Source organism: Euleptes europaea, chromosome 17, assembly GCF_029931775.1.
Source record: "Euleptes europaea isolate rEulEur1 chromosome 17, rEulEur1.hap1, whole genome shotgun sequence".
NCBI classification, from domain to species: Eukaryota; Metazoa; Chordata; class Lepidosauria; order Squamata; family Sphaerodactylidae; genus Euleptes; species Euleptes europaea.
The window spans coordinates 17155335-17178006 of record NC_079328.1 but is presented as its reverse complement, the minus strand read 5'-3'; the positions used below and the strand labels follow the sequence as shown (position 1 = coordinate 17178006).

Genomic DNA, 22672 nt, shown 5'->3' with positions numbered 1-22672 from the left:
CCGGGGAGGGCGGGTTATAAATTGAATAAATAAATAAATATAAAAACTCTTATTTGAAAGCTGTGATTTGGCCTCTGTAACCAGTGCTCTGGTCACATTAAGGTTAGATTTCTGGTAATGCGCACAATGCAATACTGCCTTGGAAAACTTTCCAGAACTTCAGCTAATCCAAAATTTGGTGGCCAGATGGTGTTAGCCGATACTGGGATTGTGACACCCCTGTACTAAAAGATCTACACTGGCTGCCCATCTGTTTCAGGCACAATTTGAAATGTTAGTTCTTAAGGCCCTATATGGCATGGGGTCAGGATGCTTGGAGGACCACCTCCTCCTTCCCACCTGCAGGGGTTCTTTTCAGTAGTAGCATCTCACCATTGAAATGCTGCCAGGGTTCACTTGTCACCTACCTTGTCCTTTAGACACCAAGCTCTTTTTTGCTGTTTTTGGTAGTCTGAGGACTGTATTATTATATTATAGGCTGTGTAATGTTTTATGCTTTTTTAATGCCCTTTCTTGTTTTGTGGCTTTTTATTATTGATAATTCTCATGTTTTTACAGTTTTGTGGTACTGATTTTTACTTTTGTGAGCCACCTTGAGCAGGTCTCTGGAGAGACAGATCTGGAAGATCAGGTGTTCTTGGCAAACTGGCACAAGCGCTATCTGCTTCCCCCTCTCGACTCAGTCAATCGTACATATACGTACAGCAGTAGATACCATAAACACAAAAATCTTTATCCCTCTGGTAAGCAGGGCCAAGATGCAAAGTATCACCAGATATCTCAGCATCTCTGTGCATCACACTGTTGTGATCTCCAGACTGCGCAAAGTATCATTCAGAACATTCAAGAACTAGGGGGAAAGCTTTCCATGCTGGCTCCACAAACTCTCGAGCTGTTGATACCTTGTTCTTGCCATTGGTCCTCATAAGGAAGATGCTGAGATTAAATGAAAATCAAACCAAAAGAGTAATCGGTGTAGAAAAGCAGTGGTGATTCATTTTGTTAGTTCTATTTTAGCACCTAGTGAAATAGTCTAGAAAGGCATTCATTTTTTTAATGTTTAGTTATAAAGGAACAACTTATTTTAATAAGTCACTTCTTAAGTGCATTAACTTGGTTTTGTAGCTTTAGACCTGCCCCCTTTTTCGTTTTGGATGAAGTGGATGCAGCTCTAGATAACACGAACATTAGCAAGGTAAGCTCCTCTTGCTCCTTTTTCTCTTAAAGAGGAATAAACAGTGCCAGAATCTGGATTTTGTTTTTGCATATGAAGATAATAATTTGAAGTTACAGAAAAAGCTTGGTTCTCACATAACAAATCAGCGTGGTGTAGAAGTTAAGAGCAATTGTTTGGAGTGGTGGACTCTAATGTGGAGAACCAGGTTTGATTCCCCACTCCTCCACATGAGCGGCGGACGCTAATCTGGTGAACCGGGTTGATTTCCCCACTCCTACACATGAAGCCAGCTGGGTGACCTTGGCCTAGTCACAGCTCTCTTAGAGCTCTCTCAGCCCCACCTACCTCACAGGGTTTGTGGGGAGGGGAAGGGAAGGTGATTGTAAGCCGGTTTGATTCTTCCTTAAGTAGGAGAGAACGTCAGCATATAAAAACCAGCTCTTCGTCATCATCATGGTTTGTTGTTAGGGGAACTAGGGCAGGGGTCCACAAAATGGTGCTCATGCAAGAAAATACTTTAAAGTAATTAGTTCACTTAAAAAGTCATCCTGTTAAAAAGAGCTTTCGCCTGAAATGTTGAAGAGTTACCATTAGAATTATGCATGACATGTGGTTGCCTTGGCTTCCTGCAGCAGACATTTTATTCCCTATCTGACACAATTGTGTTAACTCAGTGAAGAAGAGTTGGTTTTTATATGCCGACTTTCTGTACCACTTAAGGAAGAATCAAAGTGGCTTACAATCACCTTCCCTTCCCCTCCCCACAACAGACACCCTGTGAGGTAGGTGGGGCTGAGAGAGCTCTAAGAGCTGTGACTAGCCCAAGGTCACCCAGCTGGCTTCATGTGTAGGAGTGGGGAAACCAACCTGGTCCACCAGATTAGCCTCCGCCACTCGTGTGGAGGAGTGGGGAATCAAACCCAGTTCTGCAGTTCAGAATCCACCGCTCTTAACCACTGCACCACACTGGCTGTAGCCTTTCTTACTGAACAAATGGTAAGGCCTGAATGGACAATTTTCTGCTGCCATGAGCACTCTGTTAAGTGTCCGGTTTGGACCAAATTAGATAACATCACTTCTATGTCTGCCACGTTCAGAGGTAAAGAGCACATGTGGAAAATACCCAGTTGCTGCCCTCTACTCAGCATCTCGGGGTGTGTGGGGGACAAGCATGCAAGAGACCAGTGGGGTCTTGTGAGCAATCTCTCCCCTGCTGCTGCCTTTCCAGCCTCCAGGGTGGAACTTCTGGACAGCTAATTGTCAGATGATTGGATGTCAATGGGCCAGCTGTCACTGGCTGCCTGACTCTTAAAGGTACAGCTGCTATTGATCTGCTCACCAGTGTGTGGATCTGTACTTTCATGGCCCCACTGGGCCTGGTGGATGCTGAGCTTGAAAATGTGGGGTGCCAAGAACGGAGGGGAGGGGTCTGGTGTTGTCCCTGCCACCCCTCCAACAATCAGATGATTTAATATATAAGTTCTCTAAATTAATGAAGTAGAGTTAATGTAATTTCCTATCTTGCTAGGGGTATATGTTTTTATCTGTTCTGTTGAATACCTTTTCAATCCATGTATTCTTGTTTAAGTCTGACAAACCCACTTCATCATCATCATATTTATTTATGGTCATAGACCATCAAAAACCCACTTCATGCTGCTTTCCCTACTTCTAGGTATCAAGTTTCATCAAGCAACAGTCCCATGAAAAGTTTCAGATCATTGTTATTTCTCTAAAGGAAGAGTTTTATTCTAAAGCAGATGCATTAGTTGGAGTTTGTCCTCAGGTATATATTACCTCTCTCCAGTTTCTTTAAAAGAAAATAGAAACAGGATATAACTTCACTTTTGTAGAATAGGTGTTGGGTTGTTGAAATGCATACTAAATTTAAAATTTATAAATATGTGTATACTTTAATTGTAAAGCAATAGTTAAAAGTGCTAGTTGTGCTTCTGGTGTATCATTATGTCAAGCTGTATGATACTCATTCTGATAATTTCCTTTCTCAGGAAGATGATTTTATGTTTAGTCAAGTATTGACCCTGGACCTTACTCTGTATCTAGACTCAAATGAAAACGAAAGGCAACTGAAACGCAAAAAGAGCTCCGTGTTAAAATAAAACATGAAGTTAGTTGGTGGGTGTTTAGAGAATGTTGTTTAACCGTTGTTATCCAAATTTGAATGTTAATGAGTATTAGTGAAACTTTGAAGTTAAAATTTGTGACTGTTTTAAGTCTGGACACTGATTGTTTATGTTTGTTCTGTCAAATGAATTCTCTGGAAGTTAACTGCTAAGACTGGTAATATCTAGTGGCCAAACTGCTCTGAAAATATGTGTTTGTGTATTGCATGGGAGAGGTATAACTTTTCGTTTCAAGTGAGCCTTTCTGAATGCCAGTAGCTATGTTGTTACAAATACCTTTCACATTGGTCTGATTCACTATTAACCTTAGGTTTAGCGCCCACATAATCACCTTGTGAACAACTGACGGTATACAAGGTTGGACAAAGATTACAGGCTGGAGTTCAGTTTCCCCACCCTGTGTGCACTATAATAGTCACACATGAAGCTCCTGTACATTACAGTGCCCCTTTGTGTGTGCTGTGGAACACTGAGGACTTTGGGTCACACATGTGATGGGAGTTTTGTGCCTCCCAGATGTATGCCTCCCCCTTCCCCCACACACTTTCACATCTGCAACCCACCCCGTGGAACCACTATTGGCCTCACTGTAAAAATGATGTTACTTGTATGGCTGCACATAAGTTTGGACGATAGAGCCACCACTGGCTCCATAAAGCAGTTTGCGGATGCAGTAGCCTGGGAGAGAGGGAGGGCTACAGCTGCTTCCCCGTGTGGTGTGGCCACAAACAGAAAAGAGCTCTTGTGCACCACAAAACTCCCAACACACGTGCAAATCAAAGTCTTTCTGTTGTTCCCCAACAAACACAAGGACTTTGTAATGTGGAGATAGAGCCTCTGAATTGCAGGTCCTCCTCAGCTCCTGCGTGCACAGCGCCCAGTTGGGATTGCAGCTGTGGCACACTTGAAGAAAAGGGCTTTTAAGCAGCCCTCCACCCACCCATGCTGTTTTCCTAACAAGCAATGGTCCTAGGGCGTGGGTGCTTGTGCTGTCCCCTCCCTTAGACCATTTCAAGTCAGGGAAATGGGTGGGGGGCCTGAAATCCCTTCTCCACACATGCCAGAGTCACAATCTGAACTGGGCACTGCGTGCAGGGGAACAGAGATCCTGCAACTCATGTGTCATTGTTACATCGGACTCTGGACCCAACCTATATTCTTCATAATGTATAAATTGTAATTCAGATGGACAGAGGCTTATTTTTATATAAGCTGCTTTGGGGAGTAAAGGGGAACTGCTTAATACTTTTCTTGGTCAAATGACCCCTTAAGGTGTGTGGGTTTTTGGAAACCACCAGGACTTAAGCTACTAAAGGGCAGCTTGTAGTAGGAAAACAGACATGGAGAAGGTTAAGCCCTCTCTCCTAGTCCTGGTCACTCTACCAGAAGTAGCTTTTCTAGGTTTTTTTTTAAAGGACATGCATCTGCAAGCAGTATTTCGTTTGGCCTAGAGCCACTGCAAAATTAATAGTGCCTTTCAAAGCATCAAATGAGCACAGGGGGAATGCCATTTAATGGAACCTTTACCAAGGTGACTGGCAAACCTGACTCTCTAGAAGTCAGGAGGATGCTTCCTTGGCCAAGGGAATTTGTGTCTTTGTTAGTGGTGATGTCATTTACACTGGACAGTTGTCAAATGTGGATATTTAATTCTAGTTTCTGGTTAAGTTGGCTAGCCATGCTTTGAGATACTGTTGCCACTGGAATGCTATTAAATCTTATGCTTGCCTTTAGAAGCCCTAGTCTCGTTCCTTCTTAACAGTTAAGAGCCATCTCTAGAACAGAGTGTACAAATTGTGCCATGTTCACACCATTGGCAGATGATGGGGTAAATCCCTTCTTGTGCTCTACCACTGGTTTTCCTCAGCATAGAAGACTATGCAGGATGTAGTGGTTAGGAGCGGTGGACTCTGATCTGGAGAACCGAGTTTGATTCCCCACTCCTCCACATGAGCAGCAGACTCTAATCTGGTAAACCATGGTTTCCCCACTCCTACACATGAAGCCTGCTGGGTGACCTTGGGCTAGTCATAGTTCTCTTAGAGCTCTCTCAGCCTCACTTACCTCACAAGGTGTCTGTTGTGGGGAAAGTAAAGGAAGGAGATTGTAGGCCAGTTTGATTGTCCTTCAAAGGTAGAGAAAACCGGCACATAAAAACCAACTCTTATTCCAATGCCAGGGAAAGGCTACGCAAGAAACCAGGGCTCTAACACAGAAACGGTGTGATCTCTTCTATCTGCAGTGACACATTCTAGAAAAACTTTTATGAATTTCTTTGTCAGTAACAGCAAAGAATGGGCTTGACAGAAGCCTGAGTATACCATGCCCGCTGACTGGGACTGGCATTTTCTAATTTGCATTTTTATAAACTGGTACAATATTTCTTCAAAGGTAATAAACAAACCGAGGAGACATTTGCTTTTAATTTTTTTTATTAAAATGAATGCACAAACAGAGCCCTTAATGATCCCCATTTCATTAAGAGAAAATTGCCCCACTTGCTTATATTCTAATTAGAAAATTATAAAATGTACAAAAGTAAGTTTAATTTGCTATTCTACACAAGTTGAGTCAAGTTCAAAAGAGATAAAAGCAAAACGTTCTTGTCACATGAAGTGTGTGAAATACATCCCTGAGGTAGTAACAAATCAGGCTTGGCTAAAGAATACCCATGAAATGTACATATACTGGTGTACAGAAGTGTGTTATAAAGGATCCTTTCATTCCCTAATTTAACAGCCACTGGCTACCCATCAGCCACTTCACACTTTAAAAGGGGAAATGAAATTTAATTTTTCCTTGACACTATAAAGAGAAAAGTTGCCACATCTCTCACACATTTGACAGCAGATAACGCAGTATCCGCTTCTCAGAAAGTGTCTTTAGCTGTTTTATCCAGGGAGTGATATATTTATCCATCCCTAACAAATTATTAAGGGATCCATGTCTTCATCTAGTTTCAGTTCACATGAATTTACAAGATCCTTTCCACACTATTTTGATTACTGTAATATAAACAGATGGCACAAGTAATAGACAGCTGCTTTTCAAGTTATATTATGATATTCATGGAAGGACACCATCTTCAGCAGTACCTGTTTAAAAAATTAATTCTGCTTTAGAAACTGATAAAAGAGAGTAGTTAGGTGGGGGACACTAAAAACACTGGTGGCACTGAATATGAAACGCCAAGAAACTCTATGATTATAAAAGGGACTTGCAAGAATAAGCTCCTACCTCAATGTGAAGAGAGTTTTGAGTCTTTCGGTCCTTTTTATGTTCTATCAGTTAAGAGCCCAGAGCGTTACATCTGAGCATGCTGCCTCACATTTTATTTTCATATCAAAGTACCACATCATGGGTTGCCCCAAATCACTTGCCTGTTCAGTGTCAATGGCCTTAATAAAGACACAGCATTTATCTAGGAAGTACCAGTGTAAATTTCTGCACATTACAGAAAGTGACTTGATGGTCAACACATGCCACGAACAACTTAAAATGTTTCTAGCTATGGAAGCAATCATAAGTAATGGTAGATAACACTCATTTTACTTCCAGGAATGGAAATGTAAACTAATGTAAATGTAAATTTTGCTTAAACATTAACAGAACAAGAGTTTTAAAGTTAAAACCCCTTGGATGATATCTGCAATTGCTTGAGGTCATGCCCTCTGTCATTTGGTTACTATTTCTTCTTGACTAAAGTTATAAAACAAGCAATAATTCTGTTTACATACTGATTTAACATTTTTAGACAATCTAGCAACTGCAGGGGTAATTTCTTTTGGAAAACTCTGCTTTATTTTGTCTTTACAATCCCATCAGTTTGCATACCTGCAAGGCATTCAGGTAAACAACGGAATTGATTATAGCCACCCGCTTTGAAGATCAGGACATGTGCTTCCTTTATATCTGCAGTTCTGTTTTGTTAAGTGTGTATCAGTGAGAACTGTGCTGTATTTAACATGATACTTACATGCCCCATGAACTAAAATTAACTGAAAATTACCATTATCGGGCAGCCTTGCTCTCTTAGGATCACTGCCACTGTCCCCCAACCTTCTTTTTGCACAGTCTACACATGAAGTTCCTGCAAGAATAAGCAATGTTAAATGTGGGACACATAATAAACTTAAGTATGATAAGGGTCCCCTGTACAAGCACCAGGCCATTCCTGACCCATGGGGTGACATCACATCCCGACGTTTACTAGGCAGACTTTGTTTGCGGGGTGGTTTGCCAGTGCCTTCCCCAGTCATCTTCCCTTTACCCCCAGCAAGCTGGGTACTCATTTTACCGACCTCGGAAGGATGGAAGGCTGAGTCAACCTTGAGCCGGCTACCTGAAACCATCGGGATCGAACTCAGGTCGTGAGCAGAGCTTGGACTGCAGTACTGCAGCTTACCACTCTGCGCCACTGGGCTCCTTATAATAAACTTACAGGCTGTAAAAATAGTGGCCACCATAAAAAAAATAATTTGGTCTAACTAGCCCCTTGGCACATAAGGAGTCACACCATAATTCTACTTTAAAAAATCCCACCAGTGAAGCTTTTTCCCCTCTGGGATTGGATGCACTCAGAGAACATGCAAGTCTGCCCCAATTGGAGGCCACAGCCTTAGCAGAGTCTGTGTAATACACTGCGAGCCAGTTGTCATATTTCTTGTGGCGGTCCCTATGCCCCGCTACAGTGACTACCTCTTCATTTTTCACCCTGATACACCTATTTTGGATAACTGCTCCAACATGAAAAATGGGGAAAATACAATATCCAAAAACTTGGCTTGGATCCTGTAGCAAGCCTTTACTGACAGAACTATACTTCACCACCTCAGAATAAATATATGAATCAGCCTTAAGTAATGTTCATAGGAGGTTCTCCAGTTTCAGTCAACTTTAATGGCATGATAATAAAATAGTAGCATAGGAGGTTCTCATAAAAGACAGCTTTTTCCAGTGCCACCTTCAGCACTAAAATGTTGACAAAAATTAGGAGAAACTCTATGCATATAACACTCCAAGAATAAGGTCTTGCTATACAAAAATCAAATTCGCTAATCGCCTGAAAGCACTGGTGATTTCAGATCAGAAGGGCAGGTTTATATATTACTTTACATATATAAACACACACAACACATATATAATCATGATACCCAGTTGCTCCTAAGACTACACCCAAATTCAATATTACAAATTATTAATGTAAATAAAAATATACTTGACCAAGAAGTGTTGTACTGTCCACTTGTTCAGCATCTAGAGAAAGAATGTAAATGCAGACATGAACCAGATTGGATATGGTTTCATTTAAATTTACCAAGTCACACAATGCACTTTTTGCAGTCAGTTATATAAAAGATTTTGGAAGTGTGTGTTTTATGCAGACAACTACATGTGTTCTCCTTCCCTTACTGGGATAATTATTTTTTCTTCTCATCTAGTGAGGAAAAGCAGGAATGGGTAGACTCCTGTGTCAGAAGGCAGAGCTCAAAGCCTTCCAATATCAGGAGTGGCTCCTCTTCTCCCAGGTCGTTCCTGTCTCATTTTCTTTACTAGAGAGCACTGTAAAGTTTTTTGACCATCACACTTCGAGAGGAAAGGGTTCCTCAATTCTCCATCAGGAGGTTATTCTGAAGAATTTTAATCTCAGAATAGCCACCTCAGGAATAGGAGACAAGTGGGGGACTTGTGTGTGTGTGGGGGAAGGGGTCCCATTTTCTTCTCCCCCACTATTTTCTCTTTTTCCTGGAAGCACCCATTGCCTCTCTTCCTGCTTCTCTCCTTCCCACACACCAGCCAACCTACCTTTTATCTGCCCCCCTTATTGTTTGCTATATTTACTTCATACATACCCCCATCTTTCTACCCAATGGAGAACCACCGCAGATTACACATGAACACATGAAGCTGCCTTCTACTGAATCAGACCCTTGGTCCATCAAAGTCAGTATTGTCTACTCAGACCGGCAGAGGCTCTCCAGGGTCTCAGGCAGGGGTCTTTCACATCACCTAACTGGAGATGCTGGGGATTGAACCTGATACCTTCTGCATGCCGAGCAGATGCTCTACCACTGAGCCACAGCCCCTCCTCAACACACCGCAATGACTTTTTGCTTTGTCCCCAACACAACACAATGACCCTTCTGGAGATGATTCAATCATTGCTTTTGGCCATCCTATTCCTGTCTTTCCTCACCACACACAAAAATGAAGACTTCACATGAATTCCCATTTTACCCTAGAGATACCAAGCCAGCAAACCCCAACCAGCAATTTGTTTTGAAGAAACTGTGATCTGCCCACTGGGTCCCTTGAGGTAATTTGTTACTTGGCATACCTTGTGGGTTGCTTAGTTACTTCACGACCTCCTAGGAACACCTCTCTTCTCTCATGATCACTGTTAGCTTTTTCTTTTCTTTTTATATGCTGTGCACCTGTCTCAAGCCATGTTGTTGCCTTGAGGGATGAGTTGACAGTTTCTTCTTTCAAGAAGCTGAAATTATGACTCAACTTCGGAAGAAGAGACCCTTCTGGCCTTGTGATCCCAGAAACATTTGAACCTTCTAACAGAAGTACACAGAAGACCCTTCCCAACAGCCTCTCCATCACTTGAACAAAATGGAAACTCACAAAAAGTCCAATTTCTCCCTCTCTCCCCACCCACCCATGAGAAAACCCTGACAGATACAAGACAGCAACATTTGTCATGGTACGGTGACCATCGAAGGTGAGAGATGGGATGATATATGGCTCCCCCTTCTCAAGATCTATGCATTTACCAATTGACCCTGGCAGTGGGAAGCTAACTGATGCGAACATAACTAAAAGGCACATTTCTTTATCTCTTACTTCCATGTACACTCCGCCACCTTGGTTCTTAAAGACGTTTGCAAGAACAAAAACAAAATAGTGAACAGATTTTAAAAATATAAATCCTTATCAAAAGTGACAAAAATTGTAAAATCATCAACTATATAATAAAGGCATACATACATTTCTACTGTATACAATACCTGGACTCTTCTGTTTGCAAATCTGAGTGGTGAGATCTTCAACGTACTCTGGGAAACTTTCAAAACAGTCCCCATAGGACACTACTTTGATGCCGTGTAGAAGCATATCTGCCTGAAGTTTAAAAAACTGGTCTTCATTTTCTTTGAGCACCAGCATATAATGTTCTAAATCCACCTTGTTTTTGACGGTGTAGAGAAAGAGAGCTTGAAATATCTGATCGCATAGGGTCTCTCCACAGCCCAGAAACAAAAACGATTTTGTACGGTACAGGTTCTGTAAAACCTCCTGTCAAGAACAAGCAGTTCACAGTATTTGTCCAACTATAAAGGATACACAGAGATGTCAAAGTTCAGATCACAGAAACATTGTCAAGGGATCTACATTTACTTCAGGTTTGAAAACAGCCATATCCTTGGTTATCTCAGAATCGCCTCCAAGTGAATAGACCGGAAAGTTTTTTAAATGGAGGGGGGTGGGGTGTCTTGCGGCTACTGTATTACAAAGAATTTATATTGGTATCTATGAGCTAGTAAGCATTGCTGTAGGCTAGAAACTTCTGAGACTTCTTTGTAAGGTTTTGGGTTGTGCCCATGGAATACTTTCCCATGAATATACTTAAGGTACTTTGACAGACACCCTGGGAGGTAGGTGGGGCTGAGAGAGTGTGACTAGCCCTAGGTTACCCAGCTGGCTTCATGAGTAAGAGTGGGGAAACAAATCTAGTTCACCAGATTAGCCTCCGCCGCTCATGTGGAGGAGTGGGGAATCAAACCCGGTTCTCCAGATCAAAGGCCACTGCTCCAAACCACCGCTCTTAACCACTACACCACGCTGGTTCTCAACAAGCTGACTGAGAGTCTGGCCTACTTCACATGAAAGTATAACAACATGAGCACTCCTTGGAGGAAAGGAAGGAACTGAATCCAGCCAACTTCCTCCTTCACTCTGGCCAGCATCCCATGGTTTTGTACATGTAGATTCCATAATCCCCCCCACACGCACACACACGACAACCTTTTTGGGTGATGAGAGGGGACCCCTCCTTCCTTTTTCATCAGCAGGAAAAGCTGGTTGGATCCAACCCATGAACACACATGAAGCTGCCTTATACTGGATCAGACCCTTGGTCCATTGAAGTCATTATTGTTTATCAGACCAGCCGTGGCTCTCTAAGGTCTCAGGTAGAGGTCTTTCACATCACCTACTTGCCTGCTTCCTTTAACTGGAGAAGGGTTGTGATGCGGAGGCAGGCAATGGCAACCCATGTAATAGGTAATTGTATGTGCAAGTAGTCCAACATAGATAAAAGATCAGTGTCAAGGGCTGAAGGTCATGGAAGGTGAACTCCTCCAGCTTTTTCACAAAACTGTGCCTTAAATGTAAGAAACTACAGTAGAAGAAGAACCACAGCCTAGACCGTTTGCCAACATAGTGGTGTCATAGGTACTACCCCTGGCCCCACTGAGCTGAATGGTAAGCACCCGGGCTTTTCTTAGTCAGTGCATGGCATTCCTTCTTTTTATCCCCCCTTCTCTTTCTCCCTTCCTTACCCCCCAGTCTTCCTTTAATTCCTCCTTCCCTCTCCCTACAGTTTTTCTTCATTTCTTTTCATTCCGCTTCTGCAATTCTTTTGCAAAGCAAGGAGGGAGATACTGGGTTCGGCTTTGCCTCCTACGAACTTCAAGCTTGGCCCTGCCTCCTCTACCAGTCAGCTTTAGGATGTGGAATTACATTTAAGTGTAATCCAACTTTGACATCTGGTCCCTCCTCCATCCCATTCCTTTAAGCTTTTGAGGCACATGGCTTAAAACAACATTTCATCTTTGTGGCCCCTGCGCAGGCCCCCATGTGGGACTGCACAGAAGACCACTCGATGAACAACAGTTACAGGTAAGTGCAACATTGCTTTAATTTTGGCCTGGGCTCAAAACATGCATTTACCATCACTTCAGGATCTTGCGTAACGTCTTTATATCCTGAAGGGTCCAATACCATTCCACAGGGATCGGTGTACAAGCCATGAATGTGAAGGACACCATACTTGATGTGACCTTTTGCCCACTGGAGAACCTAGAGAAAAAGAGTTGGTTGCTACTGAGCATTCCAGGAAAAGGCCAGGGATAGATAGATAGATAGATAGATAGATAGATAGATAGACAGACAGACAGACAGACAGACAGACAGACAGACAGACAGACAGACAGACAGACAGACAGACAATAATCTTGTAACCATGATGTAAAAACCTAAACAGCGGGCTTGAAAATGCTACAAACCAAACAATCACACAATCAAATCAAAATATTTTACAGATACTTTGTCCCTTAAAAAAAAAAAACACACACACCCTAAAAAACCAAAGCCTCCAACCATATTCCAGAAAACAATGGGGTAAAATCTTGTCTATCAGGGCTGGGGAAATTTCCCTAGAAACTCATCCCATAATGGCCATGTCATGCCTTGGGGCAGGGGCCCCCTCACACAATGTTTCCATTTTTGCCCACCCTCATCACCAGCTGTAGTGAGCCCTTTATTTACCTTCCATTATACACAGCTCACACCCTGACCTGGAGAATCCCAGGCTAGCCTGATTTTGTCAGATCTCAGAAGCTAAGCAGGGTCAGTCCTGGCTGGTACTTGGATGGGAGACCACCAAGGAAGTCCAGGGTCGTGACGCGGAGGCAGGCAATGGCAAATCACCTCTGAAAGACTCTTGCTTTGAAAACCCCACCAGGGGTTGCCATAAGTCAGCTGTGACTTGATAGCAAAATATACACAGGTTGAGTATCCCTTATCCGGACTACTTGGGACAAGAAGTGGTCCGTATTTCAGATCTTTCCCTATTTTGGAATATTTTGGCATTTTTGCTTATACATAATGAGATATCTTGGGGATAGGATCTAAGTCTAAACACGAAATTCATTTAAGTTTTAGGTATATTTCATACACATAGCCTGAATGTAATTTTAAACAATAATTTTAATAATTTTGTATGCATTGAACCATCAATGGCACTGCTGAGAGTCTGTGAGTAATGCCTGCGTGCCGGCTCAAGAAGTCTATACCTATCAGTGGGATGCATAGAGACCACGAAGAAGTTAAGGCAGGCTCCTTACCTGTAACGGTTCTTCTTCAAGAGGGCGTCTGCACATTCACACGACCCAGCCACCTTCCCTTCAGTTAGCTGAAGTGTATTACTACATCTTGCAGGAAGGTGCAACTCCCTGCCTACATATCAATGCAGTCTAAACTGTTTCTCCGAGGGTAGGAGATTTTTGTGCCTAAAATCTAGTTCTAGACATTTCCAAATTGTAGCTCTGTGCAGGTACAAAGCCTATCAGTGTGAATGCGCAAAAGACCACTCAAAGTCCAGCAGTTAATGGTAAGCAACCTGTCTTTTCCCCAGTGGGCAAGATAGCAGATCCCCATGGCTGTTTCAGGTGAAGAAAACAGTGCAGAAGGGAAGGCCCCTTCTCTTTGCATGTCACAGTCACTATCCGTATTGGGCCCATGCATGCCTGGGAATTGAGTTTGCAGCTGGGAACTCCCAGAACACATCTATAGAAAGTCCACTTATGGGGCATGAGGTCCTTAACTAGCTTCTTTGGGACAATAAGGAATACCTGATTCTGTCCCAAAGTCCATGGGCATTTACTGGCTATATTAAAAAACACCAGGACATATTCACGGCACAAGATTTGGAACAACTTATTAGTGCCAGCTGTAGTCTCAGAGCCTTGATATTGAAAATGGACACACAAAAAAAGGAAGAAAAGAAAATGGACAAACGTCTAAAATCTTGCTTTTAAAATTATTTATGTTTTTCAAGGACACAATAAGGCCTGAGCAACAAAACACAGCCAATCACAAGAACGGCAGCAGGTCAAACTATCTAGTATCGCTACTAGTAAACAGAGAGTAGGGGCAGAGAGCTTCCAGAAGAACACTCTATTGCTCGCCTCGTACCTTGTCCTTATCTTTCAAGTCGAGAGATTCCATTGGTTTACCCTGTTGCTGACCAAAGATTTCAAGTAAGTTGTCATAATTGGTGGTAAGCACCATGGTACCTCTCTCCATCAACCGCAGGATTGACCGCAAAACAACAGGATTCTGAATGTGTTGCTCCAAATTGTCGAAAACCTCCATTAGGCAATCCTGGAAAAAGTTGGGCTTGGCATCTCCTGTGCGCTGGAGGAGGAAAAAGAATAGCAACATATAAGAGAAACAAGATATTATTCTAGTAGAAAAGAGCAAGAGTCCAGTAGTACCTTAAAGACTAACAAAAATTCTGGCAGGGTATGAGATTTTGTGAGCCACAGCTCACTTCTTCAGATATCTTCTTCAGTATCTTCTTCAGTATCTGAAAAAGTGAGCTTTGTCTCATGAAAACACGTGTGTGTGTGTTAAGCGCCATCAAGTCACTTCCGACTCATGGTGACCCTATGAATCAAAGTCCTCCCAAATGTCCTATCTTTGACAGCCTTGCTCAGATCTTGCAAACTGAGGGCTGTGGCTTTCTTTATTGAGTCAATCCATCTCTTGTTGGATCTTCCTCTTTTCCTGCTGCCCTGAACTTTTCCTGGCATGACTGTCTTTTCCAGTGACTCTTGTCTTCTCATAATAAGACCAAAATACGATAGCCTCAGTTTAGTCATTTTAGCTTCTAGGGTCAGTTCAGGCTTGATTTGATCTATAACACACTGATTTGTTTTTTTGTGTTTTTTTGGCAGTCCACAATATCCGTAACACTCTCCTCCAACACCACATTTCAAAGGAATCTACTTTCTTCCTATCAGCTTTCTTCATTGTCCAGTTTTCACACCCATACATAGTATTAGGGAATACAATGGCATAAATTAACTTAATCTTGGTGGCCGGTGACACATCCTTAAAAAGGTAAAGGTCCCTTGTGCAAGCACCGGGTCACTCCTGCCCCATGGGGTGACATCACATCGCAACGTTTACTAGGCAGACTTTGTTTATGGGGTGGTTTGCCAGTGCCTTCCCCAGTCATCTTCCCTTTGCTACTGGACTCTTGCTCTTTTCTACTGCTAACAGACAGACTACAGCTAACCCATCATGATCTATCTCCACAGAAGGTACCTGGTCTTTGAATAACCTTTGGGTTAAGCCATGTAAAAAAGGTAAAGGTCCCCTGTGCAAGCACCGGGTCATTCCTGACCCATGGGGTGACGTCACATCCCAACGTTTTCTAGGCAGACTTTGTTTACGGGGTGGTTTGCCAGTGCCTTTCCCAGTCATCTTCCCTTTACCCCCAGCAAGGTGGGTCCTCATTTTACCGACCTCGGAAGGATGGAAGGCTGAGTCAACCCTGAGCCGGCTACCTGAAACCAACTTCCGTTGGGATCGAACTCAGGTCGTCAGCAGAGCTTGGACTGCAGTACTCTGCGCCACGGGGCTCCTTAAGCCATGTAACAGACAATAACTATGTTACTGTATGGACCAATCTAAACAGCTGGATCTTCATCAATAAACCAGGAATAAGATTTGTTAAGGATGTTCTTGTAAAATGTACGCTTACCGGCGACATCTTTCGGATTAGGTCATGGGCAACCACCAGTAGATCTCGGTCTTTGACCACTTTCTTGCGGAATTCAGCCACGTCACCCGGATGCAGAACCTCTAGCTGGTCAGCCGCTTCAATAACTGCTTCAATGCAGCTCCTCCAGGAGCGAAGGGCTGCGATTCCAGGGGCGACTGCAGCGCTCACTCCCGTCCCGATCATCAACAGGAGGTCCCGGGGCTGCTTCCGTATGAGACTTTTTAAAAATTTCCTAGGGCAAAAAACAGTCAAAAATAAATCCCATTATTTCATCATAGCTAATAGAGCTGCATCTAGTCAATCACATTAAAAACCCTTCGATCAAGTAATAAAGTACCAAGTCTTAATTGGTCAGGCAGCTAATTAAAAGAGCAGCCGCGAGCCATACATTCTCATAAACCTCAAAGGGTTATTCTTACCTTGATTTTTGTTCACTTCTATTTGTCTTCCTGTCTGCTGAATCCATCTCTTCAACCCCTGTGAAACAATACAAGAATTCAGTAGGTATGAAGTTACCTTGTTGAAAATTTTGAGACTTTGGCACATTAAAACACAGAATAGGTTTAAGGGGAGGGGCTGTGGCTCAGTTTGTAGAGCATCTGCTTGGCATGCAGAAGGTCCCAGGTTCAATCCCCGGCATCTCCAGTTAGAGGGACGAGGCAAGTAGGTGATGTGAAAGACCTCTGCCTGAGACCCTGGAGAACCGCTGCTGGTCTGAGTAGACAATACTGACTTTGATGAACCAAGGGTCTGATTCAGTATAAGGCAGCTTCATGTGTTCATGTGTAAAATGGAGCACTTGTCTGACTTTTCAAGAGTTAAAACAAAAACCCCAAAGAAGCATAATGCTGCTACATTCTCAAGACTCAACATATCAGTTAAGGGTACTTTAAAGAGGTTGCTGAGAAATGAATAAGAGTTGGTTTTTATATCCTGCTTTTTTCTACCATAAGGAGTCACAAAGCAGCTTACAATACCTTCTCTTTCCCTCTTCACAACAGACATCTTAAGAACATAAGAAAAGCCCTGCTGGATCAGACCAAGGCCCATCAAGTCCAGCTGTCTGTTCACACAGTGGCCAACCAGGTGCCTCCGGAAAGTCCCCAAACAAGACGACTGAAGCAGCACCACCCTGCTTGTGAGGTAGGTGGGGCTGAGGGAGTTCTGAGAGAACTATGACTGACCCAAGGTCACCCAGCAGGCTTCCCGTGGAGGAGCGGAGGATCGAACCTGGTTCTCCAGATTAGAGTCCACTGCTCTTAACCACTACACCACATGAAGCTGCCTTATACTGAATCAGACCATTGGTCCATCGAAGTCAGTACTGTCTACTCATACTGGCAACAGCTCTCCAGGGTCTTTTACATCACCTCTTACCTGATTCTTTTAACTGGAGATGCTGAGGATTGACCCTGAGATCTTCTGCATGCCAAGCAGGTGCTCTACCACTGACCAACCGATTGCTGATGAAATAGCAACTGCCTTTTGCCCCCCACCCCCACCCCACTTCTATCAGTTCCATAGGAGCGGGTGCAGTCGAGGGGCTTGGCAACTCCAGGCTTTGCTGGCTGCCATCTTAAGCTGGTCAATTCATTCTGCCTGAAGGACAAAAGCCTTGCTCCCGTTCCATCAGTAAGCCTGTACATTGTTATGTGAAGGTGCCTGACCTACACAATGACAACCTAGAAGTCTTTCCTGGTTTAAGTGTAAGTTAGCAGTATAGCTATTAAGGCTGTTTGAATTCACCCTCTGCTGCTGCAAAGAGAGGAAGACACGGCAGTTCTGACCTGACACTTTTAAAGAGAAGCACCAGGTACTTGCTGATGTTGTGTTAACTATTGCCATGCACAGTGTCACAGAAGAAAAAAAGAGGGGAATAAAACCCAACCTAACAACAGAAGCTGGGTATCCGAGGGAGGGAGGAAGAAAGAAAGAGAATATATATATTCATATATGTGTGTGTGTAAAATGCCTTCAAGTCGCAGCCGACTTATGGCGACCCCTTTTGGGGTTTTCATGGCAAGAGACTAACAGAGGTGGTTTGCCAGTGCCTTCCTCTGCACAGCAACCCTGGTATTCCTTGGCGGTCTCTCATCCAAATACTCAGAAGCTAAGGCTGACCCTGCTTAGCTTCTGAGATCTGACAAGATCAGGCTAGCCTGGGCCATCCAGGTCAGGGCGAGCGCACACACACACACACACACAATTGAAAATATAATTTAATCGAAGTGCTATGTAAAGGTTAAAAATATTTTAAAACATTAAAATAGCACAATGGCATTTCCTAGGGTTGATATCTGCAGCCACATACCAAACGCGTTTCGGCCTATTGGGCCTTCATCAGTGGTTAATTAAAACCCATGTTAAGCCTGCACACATTTACAGAAATAAATACATACATATACAAACAGTTCAAATCAAAACCAGGCAAGTTTATAGATTGTAAAATCTATTACCAATTACTCAAACATCTGGTCTGAATGGTTCTAGTTGTAATACCGGTTTGTATATGTCTCTCATATACGATGTGTGCAGTTATCAACCTAGACCACAGGTCAAGCTTTCTCAAATCGCTTCAGACACTGCATTACCACTTTACTCATTTGCTGCTGCTACCTTCCTTGGCAGCTGCTAATGAATTTCATTGCAACTATTATTTAAGGTTTTATTTGAGGTTTAAAAACAGCCCATCGAAGTTGGACCCAGAAACAGGCAGGAAGCCAGTGCAGCTGGAAGAGTTCTGCCTTTACATGCTTATTGCCTCCTGTCTGAACCAGGTCTCTCACCGCTGCCTTTTGCTGAAGTCTTCAAACCATCTTCAAGGGCCATTCCACAACAGTGTGTCACGGCAGCCAGATGTTGCGAAGGAATGTGTGCTGATGGCTTGGTTAGTTTTTGTAGGAACAGCTGCAGCTGACCTATCAGCCTAATCTGGAAAAAGGCACCCTCCCCCCAGTTACTTCAACATACAGACAGACAGCTAAACATCCGAGAGCGCTGGGCGCCTGCTCATTCTAAGATCCTTGTCCACCATTACTGATCCTGGCTTAGGAACACTACTTCAGAAGCTTTATACAACCCAAAACACAGGTGGAAAACTACAGCAACACACCTTCATATTAACAAGGTAAATACCTGGGGTTTAGGTTAGCTTTAGCGTGAAACTGGAAACTATTCTACAGACTGGGGTTAATTCTCCATTATCACAAGCACCCATGTTTATAAATCATATCTGATCACCGGTTATTTTTAATTTAAAAAAATGTTTCTGATGCATTTAATTGCTGCATGTTGATATAGGAAATTCAGTAAGTGAAGGTTCTCCACCATTAGTCTATATTCTAATGGCATAGAGGCCCAGCTACAAAACCCGGCAAACCTAATATCACTAATCTCCCAAGCCCAAATAAGCTTGTGTTGATTAGACTCCAGTTGTAAGAAGAAGAAGAGTTGGTTGTTATATGCTGACTTTCTCTACCACTTAAGGCAGAATCAAACCGGCTTACAATCACCATCCCTTCCCCTCCCCACAACAGACACCCTGTGAGGTAGGTGGGGCTGAGAGAGTATGACTTGCCCAAGGTAACCCAGCTGGCTTCATGTGTAGGAGGGGGAAAACAAATGAAGTTCACCAGATTCGCATCTGCCGCTCATGTGAAGGAGTGGGGATTGGGGAATCAAATCCAGTTCTCCAGATCAGACTCCACCGCTCCAAACTAGCCCAAGGTCACTCAGCTGGCTTCATGTGTAGGAGTGGGGAAACAAACCAGCTTACAATCACCCTTCCCCTCCCCACAACAGACACCCTGTGAGTTGGGTGGGGCTGAGAGAGGTTTAAGAGAACTGTGACTAGCCCAAGGTCACCCAGCTGGCTTCACGTGGTGGAGTGGAGTGGGGAAACCAACCTGGTTCACCAGATCACCATCCGCCGCTCCAAACTACTGCTCTTAACCACTACAACCCACTGGCTCTTATATGCATATATACTATCACACTGATTGTTAAGGACTCGGTCTCTAATCTGCCCCATGGTGCAGAGTGGTAAGCTGCAGTACTGCAGTCCAAGCTCTGCTCATGACCTAAATTCGATCCTGACGGATGTTGGTTTCAGGTAGCCGGCTCAAGGTTGACTCAGCCTTCCATCCTTCCGAGGTTGGCCAAATGAGTACCCAGCTTGCTGGAGGTAAAGGGAAGATGACTGGGGAAGGCACTGGCAAACCAACCCATAACACAAAAGTCTGCCTAGGAAACGTCGGAATGTGACGTCACCCCATGGGTCAGAAATGACCCGGTGCTTGCACCTTTTTACTCTAATCAACAGAAACCCCTATTTTGTTCTGGGATGCCCAAGGAACCACCCACCCCCCCAACAAAAATCTGTACCTTCCTCACAATTACGTTTTAAAGCGATACTTGCAGTCGGGCTCAAAACTGTACTCCGTTTTATTCCCGTTTAATTCCCCAGCCCGTTCTTTAAGAAGTTTAACTGGGCCGTCTGTCCTTAAGAAGGGGCACAGCGCAAGCGCAGGGACTTTTGTCCAACTTGCCAGCTAAAAATAGAGGCCACGCTGGCCGGCCAAGGACAGCTTGGTGTCGTTTCCGCTCCGGCATCCGCTGCCAAGCTCCCGTGTCCCAGCCGCGAAGGAGTCGAGGCCAACTAAACCCATTCAAAGGCCACCTTCCAAACGTATAAATAAACCAGCGGCCGGAGGCCCATGGACACCAGCAGCGCTTGCAAACAGCCTCGGCAAACAGAGCGGCAATTCTCCGAGGTCAAAATACAATTGTTCCCCCCCCCCCCACACACACACACACCAGGAAGGATGCTCCCCCTCCCACAAGGCAGCTAAGCAAAGGAATGAGAGGGGGAGCATCCAGAGCCAGGGTTCAAGTGGGGGGAGTGCCCCTGCAACTCATCATTGATGGCAACTTATGCCTGAGAGGTTTTGCCTTGGATTTGCTGCTCTCTAGATCAGGGGTGGGGAACCTTTTTTTCTGCCAAGGGCCATGTGGACATTTATAACATCATTCGCGGGCCATACAAAATTATCAACTTAAAAATTAGCCTGCTATAGTTGGTCAATTATTTAGCCAAGAGGCACGACCAGAGACGGCTCTGAGTGTCTGCCATGTAGAGCGACTCACTTTTGAGCAGATCGCCAGTCTTAGATCCTTCTGTGCTAGAGATCTGCCAGGACCCATAAAGGGCCAGACAAAATAATTTCGCGGGCCTTATATGGCCCCCAGGCCTGACGTTCCCCACCCCTGCTCTAGATGCACATTTCCCCCCACCCGAATTCTCCAAACTCTGCAAGGGGGCTTATTGTTGAGTTCTGAGAATTTGGATGGAGACAATGTGTGCATTTAGAGAGCAGCAAATTCAAGGCAAAACCTCCCATGCATATGAGTCCCAGACAGCAGAGCCTGGAGGAAGAAAAAGGCAGCCCAGGCAATGAGCAATGGTGTGTGTGTGTGTGTGAAAACGCCCCCCCTTAAAAGAGGCATGGCTGTCTAGAGGCCCTTCCCCCAACTCCACAAACACACCCAGTCTCCCCTGACCCCTTTCTCCGCCAGCCCCTTCCATCCTCCAGGTGTGATGGGCGGGAATCCAACAGGTGCTGCTTCCGCCACTGACTTGCTCCCTGTCACCCCAGGGTTAAAGGAATAAGAGGCCCCGGCCAGAAAAGGGCTGTGGCTCAGCGGTAGAACCTCTGCTCGGCATGCAGAAGGTCCCAGGTTCAATCCCGGGCATCTCCAGTTCAAGGCACGAGGCAAGAAGGGGATGCGAAAGACCTCCTGAGTCCCCGGAGAGCCGCTGCCAGTCTGAACAGACCGTACTGACTTTGATGGACCCTGATGGTCTGATTCAGTATAAGGCAGCTTCATTTGTTCACAGGGGAGGCGACCCTCGCCAACCGCCCACCCCTCTTGCTTCTAGTCCGGCCTGGGATATGAAAAGAAAAAGCGATGGGAAAAGAATGAAAAGGCAATGGGCAAAGAATTAAAAAAAAAAGGCAATGGGCAAAGAATAAAAAAAAGGCAATGGGCAAAGAATAAAAAAAAGGCAACGGGCAAAGGATAAAAAAATAAAATAAAAAAATAAAAAAAGTAATGGGCAAAGAATAAAAAAAAAGGCAATGGGCAAAGATTAAAAAAAAGGCAATGGGCAAAGAATAAAAAAAGGCAATGGGCAAAGGATAAAAAAAATAAAATAAAAAAAATAAAAAAGGCAATGGGCAAAGAATAAAAAAAAGGCAATGGGCAAAGAATAAAAAAAAGGCAATGGGCAAAGAATAAAAAAAAAGGCAATGGGCAAAGAATAAAAAAAAGGCAATGGGCAAAGAATTAAAAAAAGGCAATGGGCAAAGAATTAAAAAAAGGGAATGGGCAAAGAATAAAAAAAAGGGAATGGGCAAAGGATAAAAAAAATAAAATAAAAAAAATAAAAAAAGTAATGGGAAAAGAATTAAAAAAGGCAATGGGCAAAGATTAAAAAAAAGGCAATGGGCAAAGAATAAAAAAAAGGGAATGGGCAAAGGATAAAAAAAATAAAATAAAAAAAATAAAAAAAATAATGGGAAAAGAATAAAAAAAGGCAATGGGCAAAGATTAAAAAAAAAGGCAATGGGCAAAGAATAAAGACGCCCCTTGGTAGGGATCAACACAGGATTCCTTAATCCCCTCCCCCCCCCCCCGTGGTGGGCGTTTCCCTCTAAAGCAGCCCGGGTTTTCCAGCAGTCTCCTTGCAAATCAAAGCAACCAGGTGACTACAGC

At 43.7% G+C, this 22672-nt stretch overlaps 2 protein-coding genes across 2 annotated transcripts in view; one reads left to right on the top strand and one right to left on the bottom strand.

Moving 5' to 3' along the window:
• SMC1B (structural maintenance of chromosomes 1B) overlaps positions 1-3297 on the top strand; it is a 40469-nt gene extending 37172 nt beyond the window's left edge. The window contains exons 23-25 of the mRNA XM_056862588.1: positions 1126-1195; positions 2853-2963; positions 3187-3297. Coding sequence (XP_056718566.1) covers positions 1126-1195; positions 2853-2963; positions 3187-3297 — 292 coding nt within the window. The remainder of the gene's footprint in view (positions 1-1125; positions 1196-2852; positions 2964-3186) is intronic.
• A 5195-nt stretch (positions 3298-8492) lies between these two features.
• FAM118A (family with sequence similarity 118 member A) lies at positions 8493-16364 on the bottom strand. The gene is made up of 6 exons (XM_056862651.1): positions 16318-16364; positions 15878-16130; positions 14302-14523; positions 12277-12405; positions 10335-10620; positions 8493-8577 (listed from the first exon to the last, which is right to left on the bottom strand). Exons 1-6 carry the CDS (start codon positions 16362-16364, stop codon positions 8519-8521), a joined length of 996 nt encoding a protein of 331 aa, XP_056718629.1. The 3' UTR covers positions 8493-8518.
• Positions 16365-22672: the final 6308 nt, after the last annotated feature.

Coding starts and splice junctions, on each gene's coding strand:
- FAM118A (XM_056862651.1), bottom strand. CDS start 16,364: ATGGATTCAGCAGACAGGAAGACAAATAGAAGTGAACAAAAATCAAG. Junction 16,131..16,317: donor AGAAGTGAACAAAAATCAAG/GTAAGAATAACC, acceptor TTTTTGCCCTAG/GAAATTTTTAAAAAGTCTCA. Junction 8,578..10,334: donor TTGCAAACAGAAGAGTCCAG/GTATTGTATACA, acceptor TTCTTTCTCTAG/ATGCTGAACAAGTGGACAGT.